Below are 11987 nucleotides of genomic sequence, written 5' to 3'. Positions count from 1 at the left end.
TGGTCCCGCGTCCCGCAGCCCCGCTCCCCCCAGCCCCTTCTGTCCCTAAACCCTCTCTTTCCCCTCAGAAGATACTTTTCCTTCCTTCCTTCCTCCATTCCCGGTCTGCCCAAAGACTGCGCGGAGATCGGGAGGTTCCCCCAGTACCTGCGCCGGGCTGAGGTGGGAGGAGGTTATTTGGGATGCTGGGCTGTAACTTGTGGTTAAAAGCGCTTCCCTTTGCACCTGCTCGCGGCAGGAGAGGAATGTGTATTTAGTTTTAAACACACATTTCGGGTCAGACCATAACTAAATTTCAGCTGTTGCTGCCCTGGATGAGCCGAGGCTCGTTTATCGAATCTGGGGTCTGGTGGGGTTCAGGTGTGGGGGGAGATGTTCGGGGCACCTGAGGGAGTGAATGGTTTTCTCCGCAGCCTCAAGGCTTTAAAGGTACCGGATTGTTGGAAAGCGGAGGAAGAATGGCTCTAAAAACATGAGTTGCTGTTGGACAGATGGCTGGAGAATGAACAAGACAGTAAGATGGTTGTAAATATTCCCCTATGAGAGAAAATTATTGCTTGCAAAAAAACCCCCGAAAATTCGGTGAAGCTTTTATTCATTCAGCAGAGTATAAGCGTTCCCAGTGAGGGCAGGACTTGCTTGTGCCCAGCTTGTAAATCTCAGTTTGTGAGGAGTTCGATTTCTGGCTCCAAAGGGTGAAATGTGTGTGTTGATCTCCTGTGTCTGTAACTCCTTTTTGCCTGATTTGTCCCTAAATATCTGATAGCTTTTTTTCTGTAGAAGAAAAATTATCTGATCGATTTTTTTTCTGCTTTCTGTAGGCATTAGAGTAGGTGAGTTAGTCCTAGAGCTGAGATCCTCATGTTAAAGCACTGTGAGAACCACAACTATTTTGGCTGATGAGAGTTTAACAGTATAATTCTCTTAATATTTTTTAGGTCTTAATTGTGGCAGTAACCTCAAGTAATTCCCGACACAGTAGGTTTACACCCGCTGGGATGTTTTTCTTACTGCCTTGCTTATGATCACATTTCATCTTTGCATGGCTTTCTGTTTATTTTTTTCCTTAGAACCAATAGAAGAGGCTCTTCTGGAAAGATATGGATTTCCTGAGGCTGGAACAGAGACCAGATGTTACACAAATCATGCACTGTCTTATGACCAGGCAAAACGGGTGCCTAGATGGGTGATTGAACATATTTCGAAACAAAAGACACTGGGTATGTAGGTGTTTATTTACTTTACTCGTATCTGTGATGCCCTGAATGGGCTTTGCTGCTCACAGAAGGTGCACCCTGGAGCAGGCAGGGGAGAAAAATCCTATAGTGATCTCTGGGAGGGAAGTTCAACTTACCTTTTTATAACACAAATAGAGAGAAAATGAAACAATGAAAATTAACCTTTCCTTGCTTGATTTGGACCTGCAAAGTTGCTTGAGGGCATAAAAATGGCTCCTTCCTTAGCTAGTGGAGTTAGTTCTGAGGTCCAGTTTGTGTCAGTGGAGTCAATGCCAGTGGTAGCCAGAGCTTCTGATGTACAGATTGTAGAGATTTGCTTGGAATGGGAGGAAAATGTCCATTTGTGAGATAAAAACTGAGCAAAGGGTATCAGCAGTTGTTCAAAACTAGATAGGGCATTACCTCCTCACTGCAGCCATTATTTACTCTGGTGCAGTTCTGTCGTAGTTCCTGATGTGCTTTACCTCGTACTCACTCCTCTGTTCTTTATGCAAGACAGAGGCTCAGTGATTTTCTGCTGTCGGTGGTGAATGAAATATGAGTGGTATACAGTCATTGTAAATTAAGTTTATAGCATTAGTTCAGTTTTTATAAGGCAGACTATTAGTAATGGAGGTAACCATGTAATTGTAAAATGTTTTATGAAAGCAATAGCCGTCTAAATATATCTTAATCACTGTCTTCAAATTACCTTTCAAAATTAAAAGCATGATCTTGAAAACATTATGACCAACCCCTAAGTGGCATCATTGATCCCACTTCTTTCTGAGAAGAAAACAGTAATTTCAGGCTTACTTTCAAGTGGGCCTTAATGGCTGAATTGATGAAATGTTTTCCAAATAGTCAGATACAACTAACCTGCAAGTTGAAATCAAACATCTTGAGGCATTCAGCTCTCATTTATGTCTGTAGCTACTCGAATTGAGAATTGAAGCAGGCCTGTGTTGTTTGGGGAAGATTGAAAAGTTGTGATGCAAAAAACCATATATTTTTTTGGTAAGTAAGGACTTAAAGATTTAGAACACATAGCAGAAAGAAATGAGCATGAGATGAACAGAATTCAGATTAATGTGCCGAGTCCGTAAGCATGGGTCATTTGGCAAGATGTGACAGAATTAGATCTTTTTGTATTCTGGTTATGATGGTTTTGTGATAAGATGACCATTTAGTGTGTTATTCTTCAGGTGATGCAGATCGAAAGCACTGTAAATTCAGACCAGATCCTAACATCCCTCTGATGTTCAGTGCTGTCAATGAAGACTACCTTGGCAGTGGATGGTCACGAGGACACATGGCACCAGCAGGAGATAACAAATTTTCAACAGTAGGATTTTTTTTCTCCTATCCTTTTAATTTGTGTTTATCAGTTGGAAAGGGTCAAAAGACCCTTAGAAGTAATGTGCAGCATTCCTTTTGCAGTTTGTTTTGAGGTGGAACATGATGTCATTATTGATGCTCAGAGCTGGATTTGGAGTTACAAGGTCTATTCCTGACTGAGCAGTGTAGGATGCTCTCACAGTCTGCTTCAGGCATCTAAATCAGGTGCATGCTCTGATGACATACCTCTCTTAATTAAATCACACCTAGATCAGCTTGTTTGGCAGAGATGATGTTTTGAACAGTGTGGTGTTAAGCAAGTCTTCTCAGCCTCTTGCATGTCACATTGTCTCCGTGTAAAATGAAGATGATAACCTTCACCAGGAAAGCCCTGGAAGTCTTCAAAGCTCAGTTAAAGGGAGACAGGGACAATGATGTCATTCTGGCCAACAGCTGCTGAGATATTTAAGGCTAGATTGGGCAAAGCAAAGATGCTGTTAAGTACTGTTCTGTATTGGCAAGGGGATTGCCTGGATGATTTAAAAGGCTTTTTCCTTTCTTGCAATGTGTATGAGGTAAATTAGACCCTTTTGCCGTGGTTCTCTCAGTCTGTGAAATGTCTTCACCTGCCATTTATTCAAGCTGTAAGAGAAGCATGCCTTAATGCCTTGGCTGACTTACAAAGCAGCCTTGAATTTATTGGATCCTCTTGTGAAATGTGCCTAATGCAGCAATTTGTTAATTAAGAAGCAGTTTGAATTCGTATTTCTTCCAGGCAGAATAGGATTCAGTGGGGTGGAGTGACAGCACAGTGGCATGTGGTAAATGAAAGAATCAGTAGTTTTATTTCTACTGGAAGTGTCTTTGTTGTTATTTATTTGTGATATCTGGGGAATTTTTGCTGGTGAGCTCCCTGTGCACAGAGCTCCTGGACCTAGCTTGAAATGCAGTGAGATGATACAATCTTTCAAATACAGGGCAATAAAAAATTAATTTCACAGTCTAATTAGTGGAGGTAGTGTTTGCTCATTATCCTAAAGTGTTCTGTCAGTCCCTTCACTTTGCAGAAATAGTATGTGAAAAATAATGACAAATGCAGGACCTGTGAAAATTCTGGATTGAGATCTCGGAATTTTTTTCCTCTGTATTTCCCTGCATATGCCTAGTGTTTTAGCATCAGGTCCTTCACCTCTGGAGGTATATGAGCTTCTGTTCAGAGATGTTTATGACACTTCTACAAGATGAAATTAAGCAGATATATGGATATTTGACCATTAATGGTCTCATAAATAATTTCATTGCCTGTACGTTATTGATGAGTATATTTAATAAAACTTTTTCTTGGAAAGGAAAGAAAAGGTTGGCCATTAAGCAGTCAAATAAATGAAAAGCGTGTTTGAAAGTGTCCTTCCCATTCAAAATGAAAAATGACTAGTTGCTTTCAAAGACATTACCAAACTGACACTGGGTGACATAGTAATTCCTGTGGTTCTAGAACTGGACATTATCGTGTTGTTTCTGCCAGGGGGAAAAAAAAAAAAAGTAGATGACTTTGCAAGATTTCACCTCAGTTATCTACCTCTTAACCCAAAACAATTTTGTAGGTGTTCTGACTTCGGTTTTTATCTTATTTTCTGTGCTAATAAATATTAAAACTAAACTAGAAATTGGATTCTGATCCAAAAACTGCTGAAATGTGTTCTCAGCTTGTAAATGTTTCAGTGAAATGATATTTTCTTTCTCTATGCAGAGAGCTATGGCTGAAACGTTTTATCTGTCTAACATCGTGCCTCAGAATTATGAAAATAATGCTGGGTTTTGGAACAGGTGAGAAATTACTTGTAAATAAACAAAGTGAAAAATACCAGGCAGTAGCATCAATCAAAAATGCTTTATTTATGAAGTTTCTTCACATCCAGCTATTCTACAGCAGTTTATAGGTTACCTGTAGAGGTCATAGGAGCTTTCTCTGAAATGAAAGGCAACTCAGTCCTTTCAGTGAAAGAACAGTGTAATGACTACTGTAGTTTTTTATTCAATCAAACTGTCGAGGACATTTATTTAGATGTAATTATTTCTTCTGGCTGATATGGGGTAAAAGTACCGGGCTTAACATCCTTAAGGAAGTTTCAGCAGAAGTAAAGAGAGGGTTTAGATCTTCCTCAAAGAAGCGCTTGCAGTGAGAGTATTCCCATGTCTGTGTGTGGATGTTGGGTCCCTTTGAATTGGAGAACTGAGCGCTCCCCACTGAGTTGTCACTACTGCAGGTCTGAGGTGTTCCTTCAGGTCCTGGCTCCCAAGGAGCAGTCGGGCAGTCACTCTGTCACTTGTGAGTGCTGACTGGATCGCCTTTGAGGTGGAGTGGTTGATAAATTTAAACTTGCTTCGTGTAAGATTTTTATTCTTTCCTTCCTTTGAGCAGAGAACATAGCAAAAGTAGCATTCATCCAGTGCTTCTTGCATAGGACTTACAAAATGTGAAGGCTCAGAAACAGGAGGGGAAAATTACAGATTTCTCAAGGTTCACTTAAGGGAAGGTCAGCAAAATTATATACAGTGTGGTAATAAAAGTCCATCAGAAATGCATCATCATTCGTCTGCACACTGCTTTCCTTTTTTACAAGAATGTGTATAAAATCAGATGAGCCATTCAGTAGGTTATACTGTTTTATGGACAAATAAAATGCCGTAACATTTTAAGAGGGTTTTTTTCTTATTTTAATAACTCAAGTGTTTGAACATAAATTTTCCTTACACCAAAGCAAGGCATTTGTACCGATTCAAGGTAGGAAAATGCTCTTCATTTCCCTTAAGCAGGATCTCTGCCTAATCAGGAAATCGTGGGGAGTGTTTGAAAATTTCCTCTGGTACTATGAGCCCTGCAATTTAAGCAGTTACTGCCACTTTTTCCCAACCCCAGCACTCTGTTCCCAGAGTTTAAATGCATGAGCAAGGCAGCGATGCCACTTTTTTTGTCAGTCATTTCTTTAATAATGAACATTTTTAAGGATACCATATTTCACATATGTTGCTGCTTGGAAGCAAAGCTGGTGACAGCAGGAAAAGAATTCACTTGTAGTCAATGCTTTGGTGTATCCCATGAAGAAAGGGCTCATTCTTGCTCATTCTCATTTGTGTTGCTCATTCTTGCTGATTTAACTCACTAACCCAGCACAAAAAAAAAACCAAACTAGTTTTTTCAGGGTTGTTGACAGATAAAGAATGCTCAAGTCGCCCAAGGGAGAGGTGTGAGGAATGAGACAGAGAAGGGGGTGAAACCTCCCCCTTTCAGTAGCAGCCAAGTTAGCTGGGATAATCTGTCTGATACTCTGTTTGTCTGTTTGTGTGAAGTGTGACTCTTACCTTTGCAAAGGAGCAATGGGTCCTCACTCTATGTGATTTCTGTAACAATTGAGTGTTAGATCAAAGATGGGCTGTAATCATAGAATTATAGAATGGTTTGATTGGAAGGAACCTTAAAGATCACCTTGTTCCAAACCTCCTGCCATGGGTAGGGCCACCTTCCCCTACATCAGATTGCTCAAAGCCCCATCCAGCCTGACCTTGTTAATCTTTTGTTTTATGTAAAATAGGTGGGGTCCAGAAACCTTCTTATTTGAGAAATATTATATGCTGTAAACTGAAGCAGTTTAAAAAGCAAAAATATGGTAGTATTTCTGGTGTCACTACTTTATTTTTGAACAGTTTTATACCTATAAAAAAGGAGGTAGAGTTAGTGGGAATGACACATAGAAACTTTGCTCAGTACTTTGAGCTACAGAAAGAACTGTGTTGCAGGACTTTGATCCTTGGGGAGAAACATACAAATCCAATAATATGATAAAACCTTTCAAAGTAAAAATGCTTCAACTTGCTGTTTAGAACAATTCTATTTTACTAATCCCAAGTGACCATCAACAGTATATTTCTAGTGTCAAGTGTGGGAGTAAGTAGAGAATTCAGCTATTCAGACATGTGGTAAGGCTGCAGAAACTATTTTCAGATGTGTGCAGTAACACATCTATCTGTAAATAAATGAACCTTATTTACAGAGGACAAATGGGAAGTAGGACTTGGGCCTACATTTTACTTTCTTTGGCTTGTGAATCACCCAGATGAGTCTGGAAAAATGCTCCCTGTCAGTGATTGACCCTTCTCACTATGTCTCAAAAGATTAAATCTTCCCAGCTGACTTTTCCCTATCTGACAAATATGTTCCAGAATGGAAATGTATTGTCGGGAATTGACTGAGAGATTTGAAGATGTTTGGGTAGTTTCTGGACCTCTTACCTTGCCTCAAACAAATGGTGATGGAAAGAAGAGTGTTACTTATCAGGTATGTATATATGTTGCTGGGATAATAGTGCAGTAGTAATTATTTATTTAAAATTTATATAATAACTTGATAAAACAAAAGTTGGGCATCCTAGTACAGGCAAAATGTATAAAATGTGCAATATTTGTTGGGACAAGATGAGCAGAAATGTTATGTCTTGCCTAGACATGAGAAAGATCTCTGTAAATAAACAAATTATTTTAAAATCATCCTATTTCATGTCCACGGTCTGCAGAACTGTTTATCTAAGCAGAGAGTCAGTGGGGTTTGCTAATGCACAGGCATCTATTCAGTCAGTTTCTTCATGTGCTTTAGAGACAGTGCAATACAAAGGTAGTATGGGTCTCTCAGAACTCTGCAGGGTATTGGAGTGCTGTGCTCCATTAATTTCGCCAACAGTTGTTTGCTGCTACACCGTAGGCATCACTTGGATGAAGCCTTGCAACTGAGATTCTGAGCATGCCAGAGTCACTTGGAAGACTTCACTCAAGTGCAGTGTAATCACAGGTCAATGGTACTGATACTCCCCTTCTTTTAGCCCCCTGTTTTTATTACCTGCTTAAAATACTCTGAAGTTTTAGGATTGATCATGCACAGTCTGTAGAAACTGACAGACAGATGGGACAGGCTATCAAGTTGAGAGGTGAATTTATTATTGCTTACCCAGACTTACTCCTTGTAGGCTTGTGTTTAGACATCTGTAATGTTTGAGCATAGTAAGTTATTCAAGGGAGTGTTACCTTCTGCCCCCACTACAGTGAGATATCATTGCTATTTCCAGTTGCAGATGAAAGCTGGTATAATGAAAATAATAAATGCTGCATTTTGCACCTCTTGAAAAACCCCTTTTCCTTGAAAATGAATAGTTGGTTCAACTGTGGCTTCAGCTCGTGAGTGATTCAGCTTCCAACGAGTTCTCTGAGGAGCAATGAATGAGCTTGCCAGCACAACCCCTTATTTCAGAGGGATGAGAGACACAAAAGAGGGAGGTGTTCAGCTTTCAACACTGGCTTGTTTAGCAGTAAGAGTTAGGCACTATTTCTCCTTTATAAACACACAGCTGAATTCCACTTGATTGAACTTGGAACTCAGTCATGATAGAATGTGATTTTTCCTGTTTGCTTTTACCTTTTTACTTCTTCAAAAACTGTCCCTTATGTCCCCAGCTACACATGTCAAACCTTGACTGTCACAAAATCACAGCTTTGGATTTGGGTTTGGTATTTTTGGGGGAAGTTATGTACATGGAAGTGCAGTAGTGTTACCTTCTTCGTGTTTAGTGGCAGTTCCAACCTTCATCTCTCACCACATCTTTGTGAGGGAAGTGCAGACTGTGCTCATTTTCAAGTGGATGAATAAGCCATGGTTAAGGGATATGACCAGTGCCAGATGGTAAGTTAGTAGCAGCAAAGCCAGCTTTAGATTGGCAGTCATCCTGTGCCACCCAAAGGTGCTCACTTCACCATTGCCCCTTCTACTTCCCAGGCCTTTCTCTGCCTTGCTCTTGTCTGCCTGCACTGGTGACTGTCAGATCCTTCCACAAAATGCTTAATTACGCAATGCAATGGAAAACCATCCATACTGGGTTTACTGAGCTTGTTTTGTACTGCTGTAGAGGCAGCACACAGAGTAGTCCAGTGCTTCCTGGTGACAGCATGAGATGTCCAAAAGCACATAGCTGGGAGCAGGAGGGAGATGTTCCCTTTCAACAATCTTCAACTGAGCATTTGGCTTACTGTCACTCAGAATGGTACAGAGTTCTCCAGGCTTGCACACAGCTTGCTGGGATTTGCTTCCTGGTAGCTGTCAGGATATTGCATTTATTTTTCATCCTTAAAAATATATATTCGTCTAACATAGCAAAGAATTAAAAATTCTGAGCTGACTTGAACATTTTATAAGTGGAAATCATTTCCAGGAAGAAGTTGAATCATCTATCAACTGCATCCACCAACAGTTTCACTTTAATCTTGCTCACCTTCTTCTCGTTTTTCTCTAGAGAAAGTGTTTACTTAGAAGAGGAAGATTGCATTTCCTGAAAAATGATTGTCATTCTCAGTCTTGGTTTTGAAATGTAAATTTTAATATTCCACAGGTAAAAATCAGAGCAGACACTGCATCTTACTGGCTTTATTCAAAATAACTTGATGCCTGAATACAGTGGTGAAATAATAGTGGGACAAAATGCTCATGCTGCTGTGATTGTCATCTTGTTCAGTTCTTGTCTTTTGTCTTCATTGTCTTTGGGTTTGATGACAACATAGGTCTTTTAGGAATGTGTTACCAGTTTTGGTCTTACAATGAACTGAAGGGAAGTTTGTGTGTCACCACTTGTTCACATTCATAAATCATTTTACTCAGCTTCCCACAGTGACATTCATTATGTAAATTGATTCTTATTTAAGTACAAATAATGCTGTCTCCAGGTGGGAAAAGTAAAATAATGATTTTGTGGGGTTTTTGTTTGTTTGTTTCTTTAAAATATTAAATTTTTTGATTTGGGTCCTCTAAATAAATACGGGCTGAGAATGTTGACTTTTTTTAAGTTTTGAAATATCTTCATGGCTTAAGTTTTTGTGCTTTGCATTGCTGTTGTACTTTGAGGAGTGGGACTTCAGAGTAGAGTGGTGTGTTGGGTTTTTTTGTTTGGTTTTTTTCTTTCTTTTATCAACACATACACTTAGTGGAGGGAATGCAACCTGTCAAAGCACCGGAGAGAAGTTCTTTTCAAACAGACACCTTGGATATAATTGCAGTCATTGCCATTGATTTTGGTAGCCTGGGATTCTGCCCCTAATGAAGAACACTAAGGCTTGTGAAGGGAAGGTATCTCTTAGCTGTCTTTCCGAGTGAACTCTGCTTAGTTCCCACAAATGACTTCAGACTGAAAGGGGTTTTAGTCTTCATTGTTTGGGCATGAGAAGCTGATGTGAGGAGATGTCCTTTCCTTTGTCTGTGCTGTTCAAGGAGAAGTGCTGCAGTACACACAAGAGTGCTGAAACTCACAACCTGTAATCTGCCAGTGCCACTGTTAAGGCTCAGCTCCTCTCTGATGTTTTTGTTCTCAGACTAGAACAGTGAAAAGGAAAAAAAGAAAACACAGAAGTGCTACAGTGAATGTATCTGCATTGATTTGTTTCAGATCCTCTCTTCAATCTTAGTTTCCTTATTTTTGGCTAAAGGAGTGATGAAATACGTATCCATGGGTTTACATGCTGGTGTTTTTCTCATCAGACATCCAAAAAGGTTATTTTTAGATCACTATAGAGGAAAAACAGAGCATCGGTCATGGCTTTGTTCCCAGTTTCTGCTTGGACTCTGGTACCATTTGCTCTTTAATTCCAGAAAGGGAGTTAACCTTGAACTCCTTAGATGCCAGCATTGTTCTGTCTATTGGCTGAACTGGTGTCCTCAGATATATTCTGTCATTTCATCTGTCTCCAGCAGCGATTTTTATTGCAAAGAGGAGACTGATGACCGTGCTTGGTATCTGAAAAACATATTTTGAGAATATATGTAGAATAGAATGCCAACAGGAAAAATCTGTTCTGTGTCACTGGAGAGGCAGATGCAGGTTTTTCGTCTTTGTCCGGATCAGATCAAAATGACAGTGTCTTGTCTTATACATTACTGCTGTCCAGTGACTGTCACTTCAGTGATTTTTCTCTGTCAGCAGATTTGGAGTTTAAAATACAAATTTTGCAATAATTAACTGCATCATGCTGTGTTCCACCCTCCCCATTCCCAATGCCATCATAGTGAATGCTAATTTAAGAAGAATCAGCTGTGGCTGGCAAATGAAAATACAGTTTAGATAATACTGTGTTTGTTGTTTGAAAAAGACATTTGAATGTACTTTTTAACTGATACATGAGGTTCATACTGGAATTGTGTTTGCTGTTTAATTTTCTACATTGCATGACCAGGCAGGGCCAGAGAGGCACAATAGACATCCCAGAAGATACAGTTGTCATCTATGTCTGTGGCAAATAACTGGGAAACAAATTGCACTTCTCAAGTACAAGAAGGTACTTTATGGTTTTGCCCAGTTAACTTTCAGAACTAGTAGAGGTCGTCTTCTGCTAAGATACTATGGGGGGAGGAATCCTTGTTAAAGGAGGAAATAAACCTGGGAGCTGTTACTTGTTTGTTGGTTGCTCCAAGTGGTCCTAAGGCTACAGAGGTAACTGCTGGATGTAGGTCCATTACAGATGTCCCATAAACTTTGTGCAAAGGGCTCTGTCTTAGATCAGCTGGTGTAAACCACCAGGGCTCTGTCAGCCCTATATTTAGATGTGAGGTACAAATGAACGGAATAGACACTGGGTTAAGATGGGAGGAGCAGACACACTGAAGGTGCAGGGTAGATTAATTGGAATTGCTTTTATTTAGCACTGTACCCATCCTGAAGGTTGTGCTGTTACAGGAAAAGGGGTATTAAGCTCTGTGGTGGATTCATTTTTAAGTAAACTAAGTGGGTTCTGTGGAAGTAGTAGTCTGTTGTCATGTAAATACAGTTTATTGCATACATAAGGTGTATACCCACCCTCTTTATTAAATAAAAATAAAAAGGAGTTGGGGTGTCTGTGTTTTAATGCCATAACTGTACTCAGGAACAGCTTTTTTTTTTTTCTTTTACATGTCTTATTTATTTTTTTTTCCTTTCCTTTTTAGGATTGCCAAATGATTTGGCAATAGCAATCAGACGAGCCATAACAAATTAAATTTTCCTGAAGTACATACATTTGCATTTTGGAGTGCTTGGCTGTGCAGATTGTTACTATGATTTTTATCTGTAGTGTTTTCTGGTTTGTGTGTTGCTAGGCCTGCCTTCACACCCCTCAGTTCTTCTCAGTGCCATCTGACAGAGCTCTCTCAAATATTGGGGGAAAACACTCTCAGCAGAATCAGTGCTGCCTAACAAACCCAGAAGGAACTTGAGTGAAGGCAGTTAATGCTGTCACAATGATTGAGTAAATAAAGTTACACTGATAGTAAATGGAATGTTTTGTACTGCCAGAAAGTCTGTTTCTATACAGAATTCAGTATCAAATTATAATAAAGCTCTGGGTTGTCAAACGTGGGATCACATCAGC

The 11987-nt window shown here is 39.8% G+C and overlaps 1 protein-coding gene across 1 annotated transcript in view; it reads left to right on the top strand.

Moving 5' to 3' along the window:
• The first annotated feature begins 496 nt into the window (after positions 1 to 496).
• EXOG (endo/exonuclease (5'-3'), endonuclease G-like) overlaps positions 497 to 11987 on the top strand; it is a 19086-nt gene continuing 7595 nt past the window's right edge. Inside the window, exons 1-5 of the mRNA XM_017746793.1 lie at positions 497 to 514; positions 1071 to 1220; positions 2423 to 2562; positions 4306 to 4382; positions 6777 to 6891. Coding sequence (XP_017602282.1) covers positions 2476 to 2562; positions 4306 to 4382; positions 6777 to 6891 — 279 coding nt within the window. The 5' untranslated portion in view covers positions 497 to 514; positions 1071 to 1220; positions 2423 to 2475. The remainder of the gene's footprint in view (positions 515 to 1070; positions 1221 to 2422; positions 2563 to 4305; positions 4383 to 6776; positions 6892 to 11987) is intronic.

The sequence above is a fragment of the Corvus brachyrhynchos genome, unplaced genomic scaffold (genome assembly GCF_000691975.1).
Source record: "Corvus brachyrhynchos isolate BGI_N302 unplaced genomic scaffold, ASM69197v1 scaffold18, whole genome shotgun sequence".
NCBI lineage: Eukaryota > Metazoa > Chordata > Aves > Passeriformes > Corvidae > Corvus > Corvus brachyrhynchos.
Note: the sequence above shows the minus strand (reverse complement) of the source record. Positions and strands in the feature narration are given on the sequence as shown.